The following is a 23,683-nucleotide window of genomic DNA, read 5'->3' on the forward strand; positions in this document are numbered from 1 at the left end:
CTTGGTATCTGAGATATTAAGCAGGCCTATGTAGGGCTAGACCTGACTGTGATCTCAAGAAAAGATTCAATCTCCCTGCTTAAAAATCTACAACCCCTCCCCACAAAAAAACCCCCAAAACAAAACAAAACAAAACTCAACCCCCAAACAATCATCATATTCTGAAGAAAAGCAAAGCAGAGGTACAAGTCTCTAGATACATATATATTAATTTACATCAAAATACAGGCATTCACAGTGGCAGAAACAACATGATTAGCTAACACAGAAATTTTGATCTTGAATATTCTTTGGTAAGAGGCAGATACTACAGTGACGGACCAAGGGCCTAGGCTTGCTTCATTTGCATACCTGTCATCCTAACAAACACCTAGCTTGGAACACACAAAGAGAGAAAAACAAGGACAATCTAAAATAGAAACAGGAACCTGTTGGGTTGTTTGTTTTTTTTTTCCCATGCTTGTTTTTTGGGTTTTGTTTTATTTTGTTTTGTTTCTATCTGAACATTCAGGAAGCATTAAAAATTTACTAACCTAAACTAGTCTCCTGAATCCTGCCACAGTTCTGCTGGAGCACACTACCATCATAGAAGCATGTGTGTACTGACAGTCTAGATTTGAGCTACACCAACTACCACCCACAGGAAAGAAGTCAGAGAACTTCTGTGACAGTGTGTTCACAAACTGCCCTCCTTCTCATACTTTTTTCCTACTCTGAATGCACGAGAAATGAGAGGCTACCCCACTGCTGCAGGAATTCTGCTACCTCCACCTGAATGAGGAAGTGGGCTTGCAAGTTGGAGCTGTCACTGGATTAAAAGCAGAACACTATGAGAAGCTGCCTGTTCCCAGGAGGGTGACAACAGTCTTAAAGCTTTCTAGAAAGTGCTTAAGCAAGTCTGGTATGTATGTCAAGCACATAACTGCAGTCCCAGGGCTGGGTGCCATGAATAAACAACACAGAGCTCTCCAAGAGTAGGAAGTGACAGAACATCACTACACAGAATTCCAGAAAAGGGCATTTACTGGCTGTAATGATCATTCCCATCCCAAAATGAAAAGGGTAAGTAAGCTATTGGTATGTCATGGGGTGGGACTGGGTGGGAAGTACTCATGTGGGCTTTCTTATTAGAACTCCCTTCATATCAGTAGAACAGCTACAACAGATCTTCTCCTGTCTCAAGATGCACATGGGCTTGAGAGGGAGCATTAGAGGATTTTTGTTATCTGGGGGTGGCAGACAGTGGCTGCCAAGCAACGCAGAAACAGCATTTGAATATGGGACCTTGGTAGTGCTGGAAGCACCAAAATATGCCTGAGCAGGAGCTGATGGTTGCAGAGATTTTGTACAGTGACTGCAGGACACAAGTAGAGCAGCTGCCACACAGTTCAGTCTTTTGGCGTGTGTGAAATAAATGGAATTTCTGAGCAGCTCAAGAAGAATTAGCTAAAAATAACCCATTCCTTATCAATTCTCTACTGACATGTTGTCCTGGTTTGAAAGGACAGGTGTCTGCCAGGAAAGACAGAAGTTTTCCTCTGAAATAGAGACTTTAATTCCACTCCCCCAAGTATTATAGTTGTTTGAATCCAGGACTCTGAGGCAGAGATAAGGGGGTGGGAATAACAGCTCTTTTACTAATATATCTAACTGTACAAGCAGAAAACAACAGCAGTTGTTAAAATTGCTAACAGAACAGATAACTCGGTGTCAGTCCCTTTAGATGCAAGCACGCTGTTTCTGTGCTTAGTCCAGAGCCCGGATTTGCCGAAGGGCAGGCGGGAACGGAGGCAGGAAGGAGGGGGGAGGGGCGGCAGCCACGCCGGTCCCGGGTGGGAACGGGCTGGAGCGGCGGCTCCTCGCTCACCGTGTGTGTCCGGGGGATCAGCTGTGTCCGCAGAGGCAGGAGGCTGGAACGGGGCAGATGCAGGGCAGGTGATCGCAGAGGGTCTGGCTCTGCTGTGTTCCACAGCGGGGGCTGCAGACGGGGCGTCCTGCTCTGATCTCCCCAGAAACACGAGTCCCCTCCGGGAGCCGTTCCCACCGACCCCTTTTGTCTGGAGTCATCAGAGATCCTGGGTGTAGCCTGGCCAGCTCCATTGGCATGATAATGGGAAAAATTCTTTCAATTGACACAGTAATAGAAAATCACTCAACCCCCAACACATGTTCTCTACTAAGAATTAAAAAAACACCCCAAACAATGCATCCTGAACATTGCTCTCGCCATACATCCTTTGCATCCTTTTGTGCATGTGTTCCCCAAAGCATCTTCAAATACCCAATCACTTTGGAGGAAAATATTCAAATATTTATTAAAATACTATTAAGCACTTACAGGATGGCTTCATCTTTCTGAAGTCCTCAGAATACTCATGAAAGCCTCACAACATCCCTGTGAGGTAGGTTTGTCTTATGTAATTATGTGGTGGTTTCAAAAATTAGAGATGAGGCTGTTTAAATAGTCAATGCTTACTTGAAGACAGTGATTTAAATTTCCATATTCAGGCACAAAATGTATTGGGTGCTACCATGATTCCAGTGTATTTGGAAGACAGAATAGCATAGAAAAGTAATGAAAACAAACAGGAGTAACTGAAAACCAGCAGTGAGTGGGTTAAAGTGCAGCTCTAACCTGAAATCTTACAGTGTAGAAAACAGCATGAGGGACTTCTAAGGCTGTAGGATCTCAGTCTCCCCTGGTGAGATCCTGCCCAACTGAAAAGTGTCTGTTTCAATGTCAGCTTTGCAAATGAATGTGTGACAAACCCAGGGGTCCTCCTGGCTGATGGGACTCAACACCATTGACTCTCTGCTCAGCAGCTCTCACAAAGGGAGGCAACAAAGGATCTCGAAGCTTCTGCTTCAGGATTATTCTAAACCGTGTTACCATCTGAAAAGATACAGCACGAAGGCCAAAAAGTGGTCTGGGATGCAGAGCAAGTGGCTAGACTAATGCAGAGATGGAAATCCTGAGTCCCATTGTACCATGAATCTCATAGCATAAGTTGGATGAAGCACGAGGAAATGCAGAGTTTGATTCTATCTGGACTGAAAGATACTTTTGTGCTCAGTGGGCTCCAGTCTGCTCTGACAGCATGCAAGGTCAGGACAGTTTTCTGTCAAAGGACATGGCAGAAACATCTTCACACCGTCTACTTCAGCATGGGTCTGTAAAAGTTATGCTGAATTACATTTGCTTTCATTTCACTGCTGCAGTTGTACAAAAGCTTCCCTCCCTATGGAGCAGTGACATCAAAGGTTTCTTCATGCCCTCTGAAAAGTACATGCTGCAAGTAGTAGAAGGGAATAAAACTGATGTATCAAGTTTTATTTTTTAAGAATCTCCAGGAACTACATCCACATCACAGCTATATTTCATGCAAATGCTGCAATGTGTTTTCCATGAGCACATCTATTCATGCACAAGGAACTTGGTCTGAAAGACTGAGACTCTGCAGTAGAAAACATCAAAGCTTATTGCAAATGTTGTCCAGGGTCAGATCTGGCAGGCTCACTTTCTTGAAGAATTGCCAGCTAGAGAGGATGTCCTGGCGGAGCCCATGCTCGTGTGACTCTTTTGGGAGCCTGGTGGCTGTGAAGGTGGTTTCTTCTTGAGCACTGGAGTTTTGTTCTTGCTTTTAAATACCTTATTTGGGTCCAGCTTGTTCACAAATGAGTCAGCTTCTTCAGACAGGAGTGCAGTATTGATGGTTATGGGTTTATACATGTTAAACCATTGCTGAAAGGCAGGGTGGTAGAGAAAGAACAGGTTAAATTCAAACTGCAGTTAGACAATTCCATCTTGCTCCCCATCTTCCCCAAGACATAATCTTAATCTTATGCCACTTATCAGTTTGCAGTTTACAGGACTTGGAAGAGTGCTTGTGATAAGGATGCACAAGGCATGGCTACAGTCCCAGCCCTGGAACTGCATTCCAGATAGGAAAGAGGAGTACCAGACACAACCCTGACACCATCTTTCCTGCAGTGTAACTCCTATCAGGAGCGAATCCTGATTTACACAACACTAGGAAAAGAAAAAGGAGAGGAGTTAACTAAATTACATTTATTTAGATTCAGATTAGCAGAAAGGATTAAAAAACCTTTGGAATTTAAACGCACTTATAAATGGAAAACCAACTAGTTGAATTTCTCAAAATTCAACCTTCTCCTCTCTTCACATATAAAATAATGATTTTTTTAAAACTCCTTGCACAAACAATTTTTTGTTTGTCTTATTGTTTCTGATTTTCTGTCTACAAGTAACCATAATAATTTGTTTTTTTGGTTGCAGAGGACACCACAATGTTATGCCCTATAGTTCTCAACCTTTTTTTTTTTTTAATAATTTTTCTATTAACAAAGTAGGAAATAAAACTATAGTAGTTATGGTATTACAAATCACAATGAAACCATCAGCAAAATGTTGAACAAGAGAAACAGAAATACAAAAATACAAAATACAGATGATCATCTATTAATGGACTGCTTAGTGGGAAACAGCTTTAATATACCCCCTTGAAAACCTTTAAAAATTATAATGGTTAATGAACTAGGAGGATTTTAACCAACAGCGGCTGCAAATGATTAGGGAATATATGAATGATTCCTCTTAAGGTTTGCAAACATACTGAACATAATAAAATATTTATAGCAGTGAAGTTACAGAAGGGCAGAGCACAGTGCCACGTACACAGCCTTGACTGATAAAAGTGCAGTGTAACAGAGAAGGCATCAGGAATGAGAAGAACCAAATTCTACTGTTTGATGGGAAGTCTGGAGTGACTTCAGTAATTCCCATGTGCACACAGGACCAGGGAATCTCATGCTGGTAAGACAGCTGTCATGTCTGGGTGAAGAGCAAAACACTCATTCTCAACAGGCATTGCCAAAGTGCACTGACACTATGCTGGTTTATGAGCTGTGTTCAGTAGGGCTATCAGCTCCATTCCCTGATCCCCCATAGGATGGAGGCAGGGATAGGGGCTAAAGGCTCAGGAAACACACAAGAACTGTAGAAGCCTCTAATAGAAGGATTTTGGCATGGCAGAAATACTACTACTACTACTACTACTACTACTACTACTACTACTACTTATTATTATTATTATTATTATTATTATTATTATTATTATTATTATTATTATTATTATTATTAATAATAAGTGACTGGAGTGCTCACAAGGCTTTAGTAGAGGTCATCTGTAACAACCTCTAGGACTTTAAATTGTCCTTTCTTGGGTATAATTTTTATCAAAATCTAACTGCTGAGAGAAAAGCAGAGATAGCACAATATTAGTGAATTCCAATTACTGTGAAACAAATGACTGTTAACATGTTACAGGAAGAAAACCTGTTCCTTCTGTGGCTCACCAGGGAGGCCCCCTTGAGCTCACAAACAGCTTGCCAAAAGGGGGAAGATGTTTTTCCAGTCTATACTTATGCAGAATACTGACAGGCTGGATGCTGCTGTCCTACCTTGGCCTGGGGGCTGACCCCATAGCTGGTGAAGGCATACTGCCACTGTGGGAGACCCAGGTGGGTGATGAGCAGGCGGTAGTAAGCTGTGAAGGTTTTGGTGAGGAAATGCCAATACAGAGCTCTGTCCAGGAACCAGATCTCTGTGTCTGGGGAGACCACTAGAATAAAACAAGCACAAGTTACATTGCTGCTCTGCAGTATTAAGATTAACTCCTGGCCATTGTCAGGTGGGAGACTCAACACTGATCAGAAGGGCTGCTTTATGTACATCCAGGTTTGTTCCAGCCCAGGTGCAGAATCCAGAACTTGACTTAGTTAAACTTCGTATGGCTGGTGGTTGCACATCCCTCTGATTTGTTAAGGTTTCTTTGCACGGCCTTCGACGGAGACATCAGCTCCTCCCAATTTAGTACAATGGACAAACTTAGTATCCCTTCCAGTCCTGTGTTCAAGCTGCTCATGGAGACATTGAAGAGCACTGGGCCCAAGAGGGAGGCCTGCAGAACCCCACCAGTGACCAGCTGTCAGCCTGATGTGACGACTATTGGCTATTTAGCTCTATTTACCATAACCCTTTGTGTCCTACCCATCAGCCAGTGTTCACCCACTGCATAGGGTATTTGACTAGCTGTGTGCTGGACAATGAATGTACTGCTGTTCCTTCACAACCTGGGACTAACACGCTACATGGAATATTCTTGGACATCAGCAACTTTGTAGTATACGTTCAAAGTACAATTATGGCAAACATTTATCCACCCCACAAAGTAAAAAGCAACTAACTCAATTGTCAGTCATCTGAATAGAGTCCAGAGTCTGGAAGACATGGGAGTGTGTGCTGCCAACAAAAACACATTTTGCAAAATCCTTCTACAGTGATCAAATATTTATCTGGTGGTGACATCCTCTGTAGCATAAAAGAGATTGAGATGCTGAACACTGTCATTTAAACAGACTGGCCCTGTGTTGACATTGACACCTGTAACCAGTGCTCCCTTCCCTTGCCCAGATTCACCACTGCATGTGCTGAAATCACTAATGCTGGGAAGAAAGAGGTCAAGAACTTCCTGCCATGGCAATTGTAGTCCCACCCAATGAAAGGCACAAGATAATAACCCAAATTTTTTCTTAAGCACCTGTATATTGCACAACCATACACAGTAAACACACGTACATCTAGTGACCTGTGCACTGCATCAGATGACAACTATTTTACAAGTGCGTTGGGAGTTTCACTACTCTCTCACTGGTAACAGTTATCTCTGTATTTGTCAGAACAAACAGCTCAGCTGCCATTTTGTGCTCTCCCATTAACTCTTCCTGCCACATTTTGGCCTAGTTTGCACCTGGAGGCTCAGCACCCGTGCACAAGGTGGAAGACCCAGTCTAAGTCTGTCTAAGCTTTTCTTACCATCTAGAATTTGTTTCTAAGCAGAGTTACACCCTTTCTCACCAAAATGTAATGGCTTTGTTCCAATACATGCAAGTAATTGGATTAGTGAAGCTTTGTATTATTTCAACACTATTTTCTGTAGGTGGCATGTGAATACTCCCCTGTTTCTATGCAGACAGAAATCATAACTCAGACTCCAACACTAAAAAGAGTGAAAATGTTAGATCTAGTTAAGATTTAGCTCCTGACTTCAGTAGAGACAGGGCATCCCAGTAAAAGTTTCACCTACAAATTGCAAAGAAGATCAGAAATGCAAGATAACTCTCCACATGTGGTCTCCAGTTACAATCCACAACAAGAGACAGCTAACTTTTCTGTCTTACCTGGTTCAGCATGCTTATAAACAAGACAGACTTTCCCATTCCCATTGCATGGGTCTAATTCAAAGATAAGACTACGAGAATCGAAGTGTGGCTTCTCTGGTTTGTCTCCATTACCTGAAACCAATGAAAAAAAATTTACGAAATATGTTTGGAAAACTGACTGTGACTCAGTGGCAAAGAGTCAATCTGTTTGATACATTAATGAATCAGCTGACAAAGAACTGAATCAAACTATTACATTTGTACTTCTTGGAAATTATTAAGTTCCCTATGTTTAAAATAAAACCAAGCAAAAAAAAAAAAAAAAGAGAAAAAACCTTCATTTCTGTCAGAAAAACAAACCATAGACTCGAAATCAGATGTCTGAAAATAGATGAGCTGACTTCTAGTTCCTCCCTGGCATTAAGCAAGACAAGGTTTACAAATGTCACCCCTGAGGTCTGCCTAAGTTCTCCAATGTTAGAGAAGGCACAGCCTCTAGGCACTCAACCCAAATCCATCACTTATCACTTGGAAGTTTTCCTCATTAATCCAGAATCTTCTCTGCTACAACTGAAGACCATTTTTTCTGTTGTATATATGATTACTTTTTTGTCTTGATTTATTTTTTTTCTAAGAAGGGCAGGGAGAACAATTTATAATTTTTCTCTTGGGACAAGACTTTCATGAAATTGCAGAGATACATATTTCTCCATACATTCCAGTGTGACATCAGCATCCTTCTCAACAACCAGATCTAACTTTTATTCAACTTGTGATGCTCAACCATCACTGAGCATTTCTACAACATGACTTTGGGAGCTGTGTCTCTGCAAGTTCCTGCAGAATGCAATTTCGAAACCTAAACCTGATGGGGAAGAAGTGGGACATAAAACCTGTACTTTTCAGAAGATTTTTCCATGAAAGTCAGCTTTTGTGGGGATGTTATTTTTTTCTCAGTGTACCTTATAAATGCATCAATGAAGGTTTAAGCCATTAAATAGAATCAGAATTCGGTGCATTTCATTACAATGGCTAGAATATCAGGACTGCAGCCAAACTGGAAAGTCCAAAAATACTTTCAGCCACATTTAGAAGCTAGAAGAGCTTCCAGAGATGCAGAGACAAGACTGAAATCAAATAGTATTCTTTTAAGAAGTTGGTGTGACATCGGGATGTGTTCTTATCCTCTTGATATTTACAGCTGCACTGAAAAATGAGTGGGCTTTCTTTTTCTTTTTTATTCTCTCCAAATAGCATTCAGCATTTTTAGGCATCCTGGAACATGTGTTCCAGGGTAACCTTATAGTTATATGTACATACCAGTTATTTTTCCAATTCCAGCTGTCTTTTCACTATCAAAACAAAACCTGTTATCTTTTGTTCATGTAACACCCATAAGCACATAAAAACTTTGGAAGCTGAATCACTGGAGCAAGGCTCAGGTGAAAGTTTAATCAGGGAAAAGGCAGCTCAGGCTGTTAAAAGAGAATGTAAATAACACTAATCCCTATGACATTCACAGTATACAGATCTACCTGCCACGGCTGTAGGGAACTAATAAGATACATAAGAGATCCAGCTCAGGAGACAGAGTGTCACAGAATCACAGAATGGTTTGGGTTGGAAATGGACCTTGAAGTTCATCTAGTTCCAACTGCCCTGGCATGGACACCCTTCTCTAGACCAGTTTGCTAGACCAAGTAATCCCCATCTATCTCGAGTGACCTTTTGTGTTGCTGTACTGTTGAATGGAAAGTACATGAAAGAACACTTTGTTCTAATTCCTCTGCCATGGGGGATAGCTGAGGTGCTAAGAGAATTTGGTTAGCCCAGCCTGGGAAAGAGAAGGCTTCAGGGTGACCTAATTGTGGTCTTGCAGTACTTGGAAGGGAACCTACAAGAAACATAGAGAGGGACTTTTTACAAGGATATGTAGTGACAGGACATGCTTCACACTGACAGAATGCAGATTTACATTGGGTATAAGGACAAAATTATTTACTGTGAGGATGATGAGGCACTGGCACAGGCTGCCTGGAGATACTATGGATGCCCCAATCCTCGAAGTGCTGGATGGAGCTCTGACCAACCTGGTCTGGAGGAAAGAGTTTTGGTCCACATATATATATATGTGCAATACCCTAACATTAATAGAACAAAAAGGATGAGACAGAGCAGGTTGTTTTCTAGCCTGTTAACAGTGCCTTACCTTCCTCATCTGTGTCATCTTCCAGGTCAGCAAGAGTTGGGGCACTAGGCAGAGTGTACATAGAGGAGCCCCCAAGCCGGCACAGCTTCGAGACACTGTTAATCACCATGGAGCCCAGGGGCATTGGGGTATCTGCAACAAGACATCATTGATCACATCCAGAGGCAGGAAAGAATGGGAGGAGTTTATTTTCCTCCAGACATCAACCTCTGTGGGGTGAAGAGAGATATGTCTATACCCAGCAGACCTGGACATTTAACTTAAGTAAGACTCTACAGAAGCAAAAATGAGGCTTATTCACACACAGACTGCCACTTACATGTGATGCAACACATTCTCAGAGCTGTAAAAGTATGAGAACTACACTGCTGGCAAGGACTGTGTTGCAGTTGTTAGCTCAGTCCTGTGAAAAATTTAAAATCCTGGCTACAGGATTTCAGCTACACCCTCTTCCTCAAAGCTGTTTTCTCTGCTGCTGCCCTTCCTATCAGAAACCACACACACACTCACAGCTTACTGGGCAGTTTGTCCTCTTCCACTCCACATACCTGTTCAGGGCACATCCTCTTGGTTCCCTCTTCCACAGAGGATTTTATCAGTGCATCAACATGTGGGTGCTCCTGAAAGAATCCTACAGGACTTCTTACATTGTCTGTGTTTCTGAGGACTCAGACTGTTACCAGACATCAAGGCAGCAAGGCACCTCTCAGACACGTGCCAGTGTGATGGGTGTCAGAAGGCACTGCTGGGTATTTGCTCAAACAAGACAGTTGTACCAGCAGCTGTGATCCCTGTGCACTTGTGAGCCCTGAAAACAAGACTCCTCAGAGTTCATAACACAGCAAGCCCCACCTGAAACATGATGGGAGTGACTGCAGGTGCTAAAGCACTGATGTCAACTGTCACTGAAATGTCACTTCACTTCCTGAGGAAGAGCCTGCATTTGACACACATCTCCAGAAGTGAGCAGTGTCCACAGCCTGAAGGCAGTGAGAGCCAGGATAACAGCTGCACAGTGAACAAACTACCCGATCTTTGCTGAACAAGGATAGAAAATGAAGCTTGCACTTTAGCTGGTAGAAAGAAGAGTCAGGCTCCAACATGTACATACACATTTTAATGAGAAAGAAGCATTAGCAAAGGGTGACTCTTCCTACTCTTTAATGATGGCATGATGAGCTACAGCTGTTTCTCTCTCCATGAACTACAGAGAGTTAAGGTATGAGGTTTAAATGACATATCTAAATCTGAATGTCAACAGATGGCCAGTGTATTACAGAACAGTATTTATGTCCTGAATAATTAGTATCTTGACAGTGTTCAGTGTATGTACCTCTTCTGTGGGAGGCCAGAACATGCATACAGTAGATTTTGCCCTGAGAGATATCTATTGATTGTGCAGAAAGTAAGTTTGAAATGAAAGAGGTTCTGTGAAGGAAGAACTGGAAGCAATGAATTGAGCTTGTCAGTGGAGGGGAACACAAGGACTCACCATCAGTTTTCACACTCCAGGTCATCTGGAAGCCATCGGTCATCAGATAGAAGTTCTTTAAATCCTCAGGTAATACACAGCAGTTTTTCTGCAAATTACAATTAAAGTGAAATGGGAAAATTACAGAGGCAGAACATGCCTCAAACCCTAAGAACAACTGAAAACTGGTACAGAAATATTTGCCACCAAGTTTTTTGCTTAACCCCAAGGTGACTCAAATTGGTTCAAATATCTCATTGAGATATTTCTCCTTGAGAGAAAACTGCATATTTCTTGGGACTCTGCTAGTCTTAACAAAGGCAGCTTGGGTAAATTTCACAATGAGCAGTTAGTCATCACAAAATTATTACAGCATTGTTCCCAAACTGAGACACTGTATTACCTTTTGAGATTAGCAGCCACTCCAAACTCACATAAATCAGAACAATCAGCTTTTTCATATGGCTTAAAAGCCATATTTAAGTGAAATCAGACTAAACTTACCTGTTCTACTAAAGCATGTACAATATTAGCACAATGACTCTCTTCTTCTGAGGGATTTCAGCTCCAAGAAGGTGAAAGAAGCATAGACTGCACATACTCAAGCATACTCAAGCTGCACATACTCAAGTAGATTTGATGTTTCACTTAACAAAAAGTATGTGTGCAAACACATGCAAAGCCAGACTCACAAACTTGCTGGTCTGGCTTCATCCCTCCAAACTTCATTGCATGGCTGGGGCTCCTAAGTCTGCTTCCTTCTGAGCCACAGTTAAAGAAGCAACACCAGTGAGCTCGAGTTTCTAGAAACAAGAACACTTATCCTATATCTGTCTTGGTTGTGGAAGGAGTCTTTCTTAGCTTAGACTCTTCAGCTAACCTGCAAATACAAGGAAGGGAGGATAAAGGCTTAATCCTCAGAACAAAAAGAAGTCCCAAGAGCTATAGGCATTTGTAGACCCTGCTCCTGGCGACATCCTGGCTGCAGACCAGTGATCCTCTGTTTGTGCTGAACATTTGTGCTCAGCTACACAAAATTAAACAGGCTGGAAGCATGACAGCTTTAATAACACAAGCAACAAGAATGACTAAAGAAGTTACCTGTTGGTCTGTTTGTAACTGTTTTGGACAAAAAACCTGATTGACTCCAGTGAGTTTAAATTCAAAATAGTTACACTTGGGACTCCAAAAGAATCAGACCTCAAAACTCAGAGGAGTGTCCCATGATGGAGGTTCCACACTCTGTGCATGTTGACTTGTTCAAGGGCTGCATAGTCTCCTAGTAGAAAAGTTTCACCAAATAAAGACAGAATATTCTAGTAATCAGTAGCTATGGAAAAGTAAGATGCACGTGCAGTTCAAGTATCTCTGCTTCACTTGGGGCATGAATTTTTAACATCTTAAGAGAAGAGATATATATCTATCCAGCAAGAGCAACCTGCCAGCTGTGCATCCAGCTGCAATGCTGCCTCCAGTCATCAGCTGCTGGCTGAGCAAGGGCAGGTGCTGGTCTCATCCTATCCACATATCCCTCCTCCCCTAGGACCAGAACAGCTTTTCTGCCTGTAAAGCCTTATTCACAGACACTTTCTTTGGATTGTTACAGTTTTTGTCCCCTAAACTGGGGAGTACACACTATGTAGGACCCTCTAATCTGCCCACAACCTTGTGCTTGTTAACTCACTTTTAAAGCACATCCATTAATGGTGACTGACTGCTACTGATGAGTTCCAGACACTAATAGCTTTGCAGCTTGCAATAGGGCAGGTCACTTGCCTCATCAAGCAGCCTGGTCACTAGCTCAGAGCTTTCCTAATCCAGATAGAGAAAATCTCCAAGATCCACAGGTCTTAAAGCAGATAACCTGACACTGTAGAGGCTGTTTTGAGAAGAATGTACCATCCTACGACAAGAGTCTGCTTACGGCTGAGGACCTGGTGATAAGTTTAAGGCAATTAGTAAACCACACAGACATATCTGAAGTTCTTCAAATGCTTTTAACAAACACACCTTCTTCTGTGGTTCTCCTCAGTCCTAAATATTTATAATTTCATGCTGTGCTTTCATCACTTCCAGTTTCAAGCTGTACCTGTAAGCACAGTGACTATGGGCTAAAACTATGAAGAAAGAATGACAGACCTTCTACAAGGAGGGTACAAAAGTTTACGTAACACTTTGCATACATTTCAAATCCCCCAATTCGAACTAACTCATTGCAGCAGTAAAAACATGTATGTGAATGGGTCTCCTGCCTCAGTGAGTGTTCTTCTCTGAGCAGGAGAACCAGGTCCACTGATACTACAAAATCTAATTTCCATTGCAGTATCCAGATAAATCTTGTTACAACCCAGGCATAGACCAATTTGGAAATATAATTGACTAAGACAAGAGAAAAATCACATCTGAATAGGTTTTCTGCTCTGAATCCTTCTTCTAAAAAAGATCAAGATGTGAATGTTTCTCCAGATGGCTGCTCTCTGAATTTATTTCAAGATTCTCTAAACCATGTCCCTCTGCATGAGTTTCCAAACGGTAGTGCTAAATATATGGGTAAAAATGCAGTACCAGAGCAGGTCTGGGGTCTATAGGAAAAGGCCTATAAATAGAAAGCTTCATTAACACCCATTTCTCTCATCTGATGGAAAGATTGATTGATCTGTCATATTGTGCTTAGTCACATGACATTTGACATCCAAACAGTAATCTTCTGACAGCAACCAGAGAAACAAGCCACTATATATTAAAAATTGCTTATCAAACTCTGTATTCCTCTTGCTCAACTGGTAGTTCTCAGAGTGTTTTCCAGCCCCATAAAATACTCTGTTCCTAAATAACGTCAGAATTGACTTAACCACAGCCTTGGCAAGCAGCTGTTTTTGTTCCAGTTATCTGGTTACACTCATCAGCTCATAAAACAAAATATCTCAAGTGCTTAACATGGTGTGTGGGGTCTATTCGTTTTGTTTGTTCTCTGTAATGTCTCCAAATAGTCTCCTAAGAATGCACAGTCCATTGAGTATAAAGAAAAACACTAGGATCTGATTTCTGCTGCCAGGACCTGATTAGAACTGGATCCAAAGCTAAGAACCCTGACATAAGGCAAATCACTTGAAACTGTTGAAACAATGCTTCTCAAGCAAATATACTACAGAAACACAAAACAATCAAAGCATATAGCTCTTGAGAGATTTCTCTAAAAGCATCAATGAGTTTTATCCAGCTTCTGGGGAGAGAAGGAAGGCATTCATGTCACTTCTCAGGGCTTCCAAGTATCAGACAGACCACATCAGCAGCCACTGTTCTCTCCCTAACGTCCTGCAGTTCCATGGTTGGTTTGTCCTAGCTGCCAGTGAATGCTAATGATAATTTATGTAACATATTGACATGTTCTTGTTGCACCTTTAATAAATCTGACCTGGGGGGCTCCCAGGAGATCACCCGAATTTTCTGGGGCTGGAGTACACTTGATCCCCTGCTGCAGAGAACAGGATTTAAAAATTCTCTGGAGGATATTGTTGTGCAGATAGTTTTTCAATATGTTTTAAAGCTTAACAAGAGAGGTGATGCTATGTAAGAAACACTATATATCTTCCAAAAGTCATCCAGCCTGTTCCCCATTGTGCAGGTTGAAGAAACATAGCTTTCCTCATGTGCTGGCTCTGCTGGATCCCCTTCCCCACCTATCCCACAGTCACAGCCACACAGCAAAATCAGGGTGGGAAGATCCTGTGCTCACAGGGATTAGGGATGGCAGGCTTGGCTAATGTTAAGGGAGGACAAGAAGGATACCAAGAACGAATACTGAAGATGTGTACCCTGTGTGCATATTTGAAGACAAAAAGAGATGCAGCAGAAGCAAGGAGTGCTGGAAACACTGCACAGCAGAGAGGGAAAAACTCAAGAGGCTCCTGGATTGTATTTAAGGGTTTGAGTGAGGAACCAGGAAACTACAGGCCTGTCAGCCTGATCTTGGTGCTGCATAAGCTCATGGAGATCTTTTTGAGTGCACATCACATGGTGCATACAGGAGATCCAGAGCATCAGGCCCTGCCAGCATGGGTTTCTGAAAGGCACAGCTGCCCAGCCCAGTCTCCTTCTGTAACACAGTGACCCTTTTAGTGGATGTGGGAGAGTCCAGGAATGTTGACTTCCTGGACTTTAGAAAGTATCCCATAGAATTCCCTTGGAGATACCAGCTGCTTGTGGCTTGGACACTGTTCTCTGAGTTAAAAACTGTTTGATGGCCTGGCCTAGAGCATGCTGGTGAATGGAATTACATGCAGCAGGCAGCTGGTCACAGTGATGTTCCCCAGGGCTCTGTACTGGCCAGCCCTGTTATTTGTATTGATGATCTAAATGAGGAAATCAAGAGCTCCTTTAGTCAGTTTGAGGACAACACGGAGCTGGGTGGGAGTGCTGATGTGCTGGAGGGCAGGCAGGCTCTGCAGAGGGATCTGCACAGGCTGGATCCATGGGCTGAGCCCATGGTGTGAGACTCAACAGGGCCAAGTGCCAGGTCCTGCCCTTGAGTTACAACAACCCCCTGCAGCTCCAGGCTGGGACAGAGTGGCTGGAAAGCTGCTGAGAGGGAAAGGACCTGGAGGTGCTGGTGCTCAGTGGCTGGACATGAGCTGAGTGTGCCCAGGTGGCCAAGAAGGCCAAAGGCACTGGGCTTGTGTCAGCAATGGTGTGGCCAGCAGGACCAGGGCAGAGCCCATCCCCTGTGCTGGGCACTGCTGAGGCCACACCTGGAATCTTGTGCTCAGCTTTGCTTTCTCAGAGCAAGAAGGATGCTGAGGCGCTGGACCATGTCCAGAGAAGGAAATGCAGCTGGGGAAGTGTCTGGAGCACAAGTTTGGGAGGAGTGGCTGAGGCTGCTGGGGGTGTTCAGACTGGAGAAGAGGAGGTTGAGGGAGACCTCCTCACTCTCTACCACCTGAAAGGTACTGGAAGTCCCTGAAAGCCAGGTGTGGGTCAGGTTTTTCTCCCAAGTAACAAATGAGAAGGACAAGAGAAAATGGTCTCAGGTACCTCTGTGCCCCTCTAACAAAATGCAATTTTCTATTTTTTGAAAACCAAAACAATTATGTGAGTGACTAATTTTTCCTCTAGTTGAGGCAAAAAGAAAATGTGATTCAGACATTGCATCAGAGTGCCTCCTAGCAGTATTTTAGTGTAACATCTGTTTCTAAAAACTGCATGTGGAGGGGAGTAGGGTCATTGCCAGCCAAATTTTAGGAGTGAGAAAGGGTTCATAGAATGATATACAGTTATTAGCACTTGTTTCTGGTGAACACATAACTTTGTTTCTACTCTCTATTCTACTGCTTGTCTCTCTTGTTTGGAGAAAAGGTAACATCTTAGTGAGTTTAAATATGAGAGAACACTGAAAAATTACCCGGTTTTATCAAAATGTATTGAACTGCTTACAATTTTTGGGGAAGTGATGCTTTACCCATGTAAATACACTTGGCAATTATATACCTTAAATATTTTTGTGAGTGTGCCAATTTCCAATAAATTCTTAAGGAGTGATTTCAAGCTTGATTTCCTGAACTGTCACACTTAGCATTTCTTTCTGCCTTGAGGAAAATCTCTTCTGCTCTCCTACTTAATTACTGCACTAGCTCTTATCATGAAGCTCTGCTTCCCCTGCAAAGCTTCATGGCAGCAAAGGGACATTCAACAAGCTTAAGATTTTAAAGATTTCTTTTTAATCTCAACAAGGTAAGAATTTAAAGCTCTGCAGTATCCAGTTCCATAGTAACACAAACATGACACAGCATAATTTAGAAATCATGGCTGATCAATAAAAAAAAAATCATATACCATGAATAAAATGATATGTTAAGTGATAATTTTTAGAAGGCTGATTTTCTTTTAAGAGCTTCTGGATGCTTGGATTTTTTTTCTCCATAAAAAAAAATCTTTCCTTGCAAAACTGAAATAAAACTGGAAAAATGGATTCCACTAAACAATAATCTAAAGAATAAAGCTTTTATTTGCTGAGTTTCAAGAGAGAGAGAACTTGTTGGGGGGAAAATAATGTAATTTTGGGAAAAGTTTCACCAGTTTTTCCTACACCACAGAAAAAGTCTTGCAAATAGTTTCATAAGCAAAGATATGGAGGAAAGTTTAAAATATACTCTGACAAAATCTTGTTAAAAATCTCAGCCATGGAGAAATGATTACGTGTGTAAGTATTGCCACCTAGTGGCCAAAAATCCGACAAAAACAAACGTATTCAAATTCAAGAAAGGTAAGTTCCAGGAAAAATGAGGTGCAGGTTAATCCTGGAACGGCTTTGTGAATTGTTGAGCGCATTGCACATTTTGTCCTGCAACTCTGTAGACTGGGTTAGATTTGCACTTCATTCCCAGAGCTCAAGGAATAAAAAAAGGAATAAATCTAGTTACCTTTCAATTTACCTTTCAATCCAGTTACATTCAATTCAAAAGGGAGCTTTAATTTGTTAATGCAACTGGCACCAAACCCAAACAAATAGACAGCCACGTCCTTCACTATTAGAAGCCCAACTCAACTGTACTCATTTAATTGTCAATATTTACTTCCACAACTGACTTAGTCCATTGCTGGTTGTGGGGCAGGGTGGGAACTGATTTTTTTAGGTTTCTCTTGATTGAAATGCTTCAGCTACAGCACTTGTTTGGCTTTAGAATAATAGCTCAGTTTTGAAATAAACCCATTTTAGTTTAGAGCAGAAGCAGCACCTGAAAATGAGGGGATTGAGCACCGTGTCCAGGAGACACAATCCTCTCAATTCAAGAGAAGAATGAGCAAATATCACTCTGTTCCCAGACCTGAGCTGGCTTACAGTCATGGTGCCTCAAACTTTCCAGCTCAGTTAACCCAACACCTGAACAACAGCTACAGGAAACCAGGAGTCAGTTTACACAAACCTGAAAAACAGGACATTTCTCCCTGACCACAATTGCTGACTTCTGGACAGGTTTCAGTAAGTAACACACAGGTTTATACCACATACACTCCAACCTGGAATATATATATAAGTATATATTATATATATTTTTGGTAAATGTCACTAAATGGAATAGGGCATTCCCAAAACTAGTGTAAGACTTTTCTCACTGTTTAGGAAAACCAGTAAATGGCAAGGTATCAAAGGGGAGAAGGTATTTTATGCAGTGGTAACTAGTGCAGTCTCTGGGAGCAGTTGCTTGAGGCCACAGCCAGGGTTAGAGCAGAGGGAGGATGATTCACTCAACTCCATCCTCTGCCATGTCCCTTTCCCAATTCCAGAGAGCTTCTACTGTCCCATCTCTACACAAGCAATACCTATCAAGCAGTTATCCCACCATGGCCATGGGATTAATGAAGATATGTATACTCCAAAAGGTGAATGAAAATGCCATCTCTGCTCATGAGAGTCACACAATAGTTTTCAGGAGCCCTCTGATCACACAGACTGATGCAGTAAAGTCAGATAATGCAGAGTGAAGGTAGCACATGTCTTTCATAAACTTCTAGAACAGGCAATATGACATGCCCTGGCCAAAAGATTGAATTGGGTAGACAAAGAGCGGTTGAAAAAATGGATATGAGAAATTGAAGTGAATGGCTGACACTAAAAAGAGAAACAGGTAATTGGAACAAACTGGGTAGCTCAGTGTTATTTGCCAGTTTGGAGAACTTCACCTGTAATGGATAATAAAGCACAACTTCATTTTTTGAAAGGGCGTTGGAAAATGTTTTCAGACCTGAGTCAGAAAAATGTTTGCTCCCCACTGAGTCACCACTGTAGCTGCCTACTACAGTTATGTGGTTTGTTTTTAGAGCTGTCAGGCCAAATGTACCCACACTGATGATGTTTCTCTAACTTCAGGTGCACGTGGCAGCCTAGAAGAGTGATACCTGATTAAGAAAAATCCAACAACACCTGTTTAGGCTGCACTGTACATCAAACTTGGTAATAAGCTGTCTCATAAATACAAGGTTGCCATTGCATTTGACATTCTCTATGGGCTGCTGCACATTCAAACTGACCTCACAGCAGTTTTATCAGGAAAACACTCACTTGCTCCCAAGAGACGATTGTGTGGCGTTCAGCTGGCTCCTTTTCCACAAAATTCACTTCAGCAACTCCTGGGGAAGTCTCTGAAAGGAAAATAGGAGCATGTTTGCAGCTGGCATGGGTGATGCCAACACTGTGAGACAGACAATTTCGTAAATTAATTTGAGTGACAGACAGAGAAAAGGCATTAATGATTGCAAGCATTGTGATAGTGACTGAGCAGTCACTTTCTTTTGTCTGTAACTGTACTCTGCCTGTCTTGGCATGAGGATGTCTAGTGCTACACAAAATGTTACCCTCTGATTTTTTTGTACATATACATGCACATATCAGGATATATCTACACATACACTGATATAGTGGGTGGCATTCTTGCCCAAGGTGGGAGGGATTGGAACAAGATGATCTTTAAGGTCCCCTCCAACTTCAAGGTGTGATCTTTTGCAGAGGTTTCATGGAAAAGTGGAAAAAAATCAGTGATGGGTTTTGAGGCAAAGTCTTACAGGGAGATGATTCTTTATTTGTAAGCATTCACTGTGGTTTCTATTGGGTAGGATATCCTCATCTGGGGACAAGATGTAGTGCAGTGCTGCTGTGAACAGCTAACAACCCTATCCCACAAGGACAGGCACACTTCAGCTCTGGCTTCATTGGGTTTGAACAGACACAGAACCTGATCCTGCTGAAGAGATTTGCATGACCAAACATCAATTCTCTGGAACCTCAGCTGGACACATCAAAATTTGTTACGAGCCTTGAACTTGCATCAATATATAAAAATCTTCTGAATATTTTACGGGAAAGAACGCTATATAAAAATAAGATACTAATACAAATGGTGCTTTCAGGTGTGTGATGGCACAACAGACTCCCTTACACTTAATCTTTTATTATGTTTTGCTTCATCCACATCCAACTGAAATAATTCCCACTGAGATAATTCTCTTTGGATCAAGTCCAGAAAGACTACTAACTTTTTGTGGGAACTGCAAGCCCAGCAGACAGGCCCATGGAATAGAAGTGATAACTATGCAGGGCTTTCTCTGCTGTGAAAGTACTGGCCCCTAAAGCAGTCACACACATTACAATTGCTTTCTGGTAAAACATACACAGTGCACCAGACAGGAAAAGCAGGCACTAGAGAGCTTTGGTTTGTTTTTTATCTTCAATGCCAGGCTTTTAATTCTATCAGAAGCATTGTCCTTGTCTGTTCTGTTGGTGGAGGAGTGGCTCACAGTTTCAGGAAGCCTAAACTTCACTTCAGTTGGCAATATTGATTAGTGCATTGTTAGATAATTGAAAAGATAAAACAGCATCAGAAACACAAACTCCAAGGTAAAGACATAAAAGAAAAGTTATAGTTGGTCACATAGTAAATTTGTCTGGCCAAGGGACACCCTTAACACTCAGAAGATTCTGATGTTTCACCAAGTTCCACTTCTGGTAGGTCCAATGGTCCAAGGCAGGGCAATCTCTTGCTCAAATATAAGCTATCTGAACAAGAAAGTGGAATCAATTACCTGACTGTTCTTTTCCATTTAAGCTATGCAAACTTTATGACAAGTTGAGGAGATTATAATAACACAGTAATTGTTATTTCTGTGATCAAAGAAAACAGCAGGGATGTTCAATTCATCATGCACATCTTGGTTGGGATGGCAGAAGATTAAATATTGTATCCATCAAAGAAGATGTCTAGGAATGAGAGAAGACAACTTCTAAAGAGGTCTGAACCAAATCCAAGATCAAAAGAAAGAGAAATCCTATATTAAGAACCCAAATATTACATTAAAAATATACTCTGGGAAAACTGAAGAGCTTGTTTAACAGATGTGCATAGGTATGGACAGGAGATCAATTGAACATTTTGAGTTAACTTTGCCATGAGCTGCTTTTCCTTCCAGATGGAAGAAATGAAGAAGCCACTTTCATGGCACCTAGATACATGATAAAACTTAACTTCTTCAGACTCCACCCAATAAATTAATATGAATCAAGATCATAGCAAACTTTGTCCTATTTTCAGGACACTTCATCTGGAAGCTTCCACAAACACTTGGCAGTATTAATCAGAAACAGTCAATGTAATGGTGTGACACAAAGCTGAAGCAGGAAATTATAGGATTTTCAGTCTTTACAGTACTGCTAATACTGCCTGCAAATTGCCTAAAATCTCAGCATAATTTTAAAATGTTTGAATAGTTACATTCTTACCTAATAGAGAGTGCTAACAGTGTAGTATGTGGGCAGTCCACAAGAGCTAACACCTTCCATTCTGACTTAATAATGAATAATAAATCTTTCTGGAATTTTCTATGACTCACAGAACTTCAGTAAAATGAATCATACTGGCAATGGGAAAGATCTCTCCCTTTTTTCCCTCAAGGGGTAGACTCCACAATGCTTGTGAGAAATATCCCTTCTTGTAGGGACCTCTACAGAGACTAAAGTTTAAAAAAAAGCAAAACCCAAACCAACAAAACAATGCCTGATTGTACCTTACATTAGACAGAAAGTATCAAGTGACTTCCTGAAACTTTCCAAAAGATTTAAAGTAAGATAAGTTCCAGTACTACTAAATACTGAGCAAGGTGTTCTGAACGATATGCCCTCTGTTATTTGAAAGAAACAAGCACTGAGCAGACTGATAATGTTTCCCAATTAGGTAAGCAAGTCTAATTAATTTGATGGCACAATTTAAATGGCTCGGATTACTTCACTGGAAAAAAATCCCAGAAGTTGTGGAGAGACAGAGAAAAGAAGTGGAGTAAAACATCATTGTGATGAACAATAAAAACAGGGGAAAACACAAAAATACAAACCAGGAAATACCACATGAAAGGGATGTTCCAGGACTTTCAGAGCCATACCTGCATTGCCATGTCGTGCTGGTGTAGACAAAACACCGACCCAAAACAGTTTATATGGCAACATGACATTTGGACACAGTTCACATCTCACAGCTCTTACACACCTGAAGGTGGCGAAAATGTGGGCAGAGCTAGTAATTTTTTAAAAAAACTTACTTCAAAGAAGCCACAACAAATGAAACAAACAAACAGGAAAGAAAAAATCCACCCACTCCCCTCTCAAGAAGTCAAATAATAAGTCAGTATGACAACACTGATCAGAGATTGAGGGTGAAATACTGTCCTCACTGAAGGTCAAAGAAAGAATTTAACCCTGATCTTTTAATCTCATCTGTCTGAGCAGCTATCCAAACCCTTGTGCAACTAAAGATAGACTGAGGTTACTAGGTGAAACTCACTGTCCTGCAATGCAGCACTGGGGTGAGATAACTACAGAGTTCACTTTTGACTCCAAAATTCACAAAATAAATTCCAAGACTGAAACTTGTAATCTTGTTGTACACATGGTTTGGGATAGATGTAGAGATTTCCAGCCTTACAAATAAGACAGTCCTGTGCTCTGTGTTGCTGAGGTATGAAAGGTCTGATGCAGAAATCCTTTGCATACACAAATACTTGCACAAATCCTTGTGATTCTGGTCATATGAGTGAAGTTTTGTCTGAGAATCTTTCATTTGGGTGCCTTGCAGTCCTGCTGAACTTCAAAGGGAGCTGAGGGGATGCAAGAAGGCTCAAGATCTGAGCAAAACCTGGAAATGGCAAGCAGGGCATTTTGTGGAGCAAGTCTCACAGTATGGGAATGAGCTGCAGAGCAACTGTTTATGGGGATCTGATCCTGAGCAGACTCACAAATCAGCCTTCTGCCAGAAAACAGGACCAGCTGAACTCCCCTTCATGAGGCACAGTCCCTGATGACCCCACACTGCCACGGAAGATCAAACTCGGGCACGAATTACACAGGAAGGTTGTGAGGAGACCTCACAGGAACACTGCATTATCTGGAGAGGGCCTACAGGAAAGCTGGAGAGGGACTCTTCGTTAGGAACTATAATGACAGGATAAGGAGTAATGGATACAAACTGAAAGAGGGGAAATTTGGGTTGGGTATTAGAAGAAAATGTTTCCTTTGAGGGTGGTGAGACACTGGCAGGTTGCCCTGAGAAGCCTGGACAGAGATGCCCATCCCCGGCAGTGTTCAAGGCCAGGCTGGATACGGCCCGGAGCAACCCGGGATAGTGAAGCAGCCCCTGCCCGCGGGGGGACTGGATGATCATTGCGGTCTCTTTCTACCTTTTGACATTCCATGATTCCATGATTTTTCATAAAACACCACCTTCTCCTTCTCTGATGCTTATGAAACTCGTAAAGTTGAGAAATTTGGGATCCCTGCCGCTGCTTCCAGAAACAAAGATGTTTCTGTGTACATGCACATCTGTTCAGCTGCGCGATTTACAGGAGGGGCTGTGACAACCGGGGGGCTCCCCCCACCCCGGCCTGCCCCCGCCACTTGGGGCTACAGCTCAATGCCACTCACCCAATATCCTTGTGACGCCCAGGGTGAGCTTGTCCAGGTAGGGCTTGATACCACAGGGGACTTTTTCCTCCATCCTCCACGGGACCCTCCTGTCTGCCCAGCCCGACAGAGAACAATGCCTTTTGTCCTTCCTAGTGTCCCGTAGCCGCAGGGAACGCTGGGAATAATAGTTCTTCCGGGTGGTACCCCCGGCGGCCCATGGTGGCAGCCGTCTCTCAGAGGACTACGATTCCCGGCATGCCCTGTAATCCTCCGCATGCCCTCGGCGCAGGCAGCCAATGGACGGCGAGAGCCGGGGGGGCGG

General features: G+C 42.2%; 1 protein-coding gene across 2 annotated transcripts; it reads right to left on the reverse strand.

Moving 5' to 3' along the window:
• Window positions 1-2,289: 2,289 nt before the first annotated feature.
• On the reverse strand, window positions 2,290-23,518 carry TPGS2 (tubulin polyglutamylase complex subunit 2). Of its 2 annotated transcripts, XM_079329879.1 has the most exons (7): window positions 23,380-23,518; window positions 18,979-19,058; window positions 10,944-11,031; window positions 9,452-9,583; window positions 7,261-7,374; window positions 5,482-5,642; window positions 2,290-3,742 (listed from the first exon to the last, which is right to left on the reverse strand). In XM_079329879.1, exons 1-7 carry the CDS (start codon window positions 23,450-23,452, stop codon window positions 3,515-3,517), a joined length of 876 nt encoding a protein of 291 aa, XP_079186005.1. In that variant the 5' UTR covers window positions 23,453-23,518; the 3' UTR covers window positions 2,290-3,514. The 2 variants fall into 2 exon arrangements, with proteins under 2 accessions (XP_079186005.1, XP_079186006.1); XM_079329880.1 differs by lacking the exons at window positions 18,979-19,058; window positions 23,380-23,518 and adding an exon at window positions 11,619-11,714.
• Between the last annotated feature and the right edge of the window lie 165 nt (window positions 23,519-23,683).

This window comes from Erithacus rubecula (genome assembly GCF_903797595.1).
Source record: "Erithacus rubecula genome assembly, chromosome: Z".
NCBI classification, from domain to species: Eukaryota; Metazoa; Chordata; class Aves; order Passeriformes; family Muscicapidae; genus Erithacus; species Erithacus rubecula.

Coding starts and splice junctions, on each gene's coding strand:
- TPGS2 (XM_079329879.1), bottom strand. CDS start 23,452: ATGGAGGAAAAAGTCCCCTGTGGTATCAAGCCCTACCTGGACAAGCTC. Junction 19,059..23,379: donor GGGCGTCACAAGGATATTGG/GTGAGTGGCATT, acceptor TTTTCCTTTCAG/AGACTTCCCCAGGAGTTGCT. Junction 11,032..18,978: donor CAATCGTCTCTTGGGAGCAA/GTGAGTGTTTTC, acceptor TGTAATTTGCAG/AAAAACTGCTGTGTATTACC.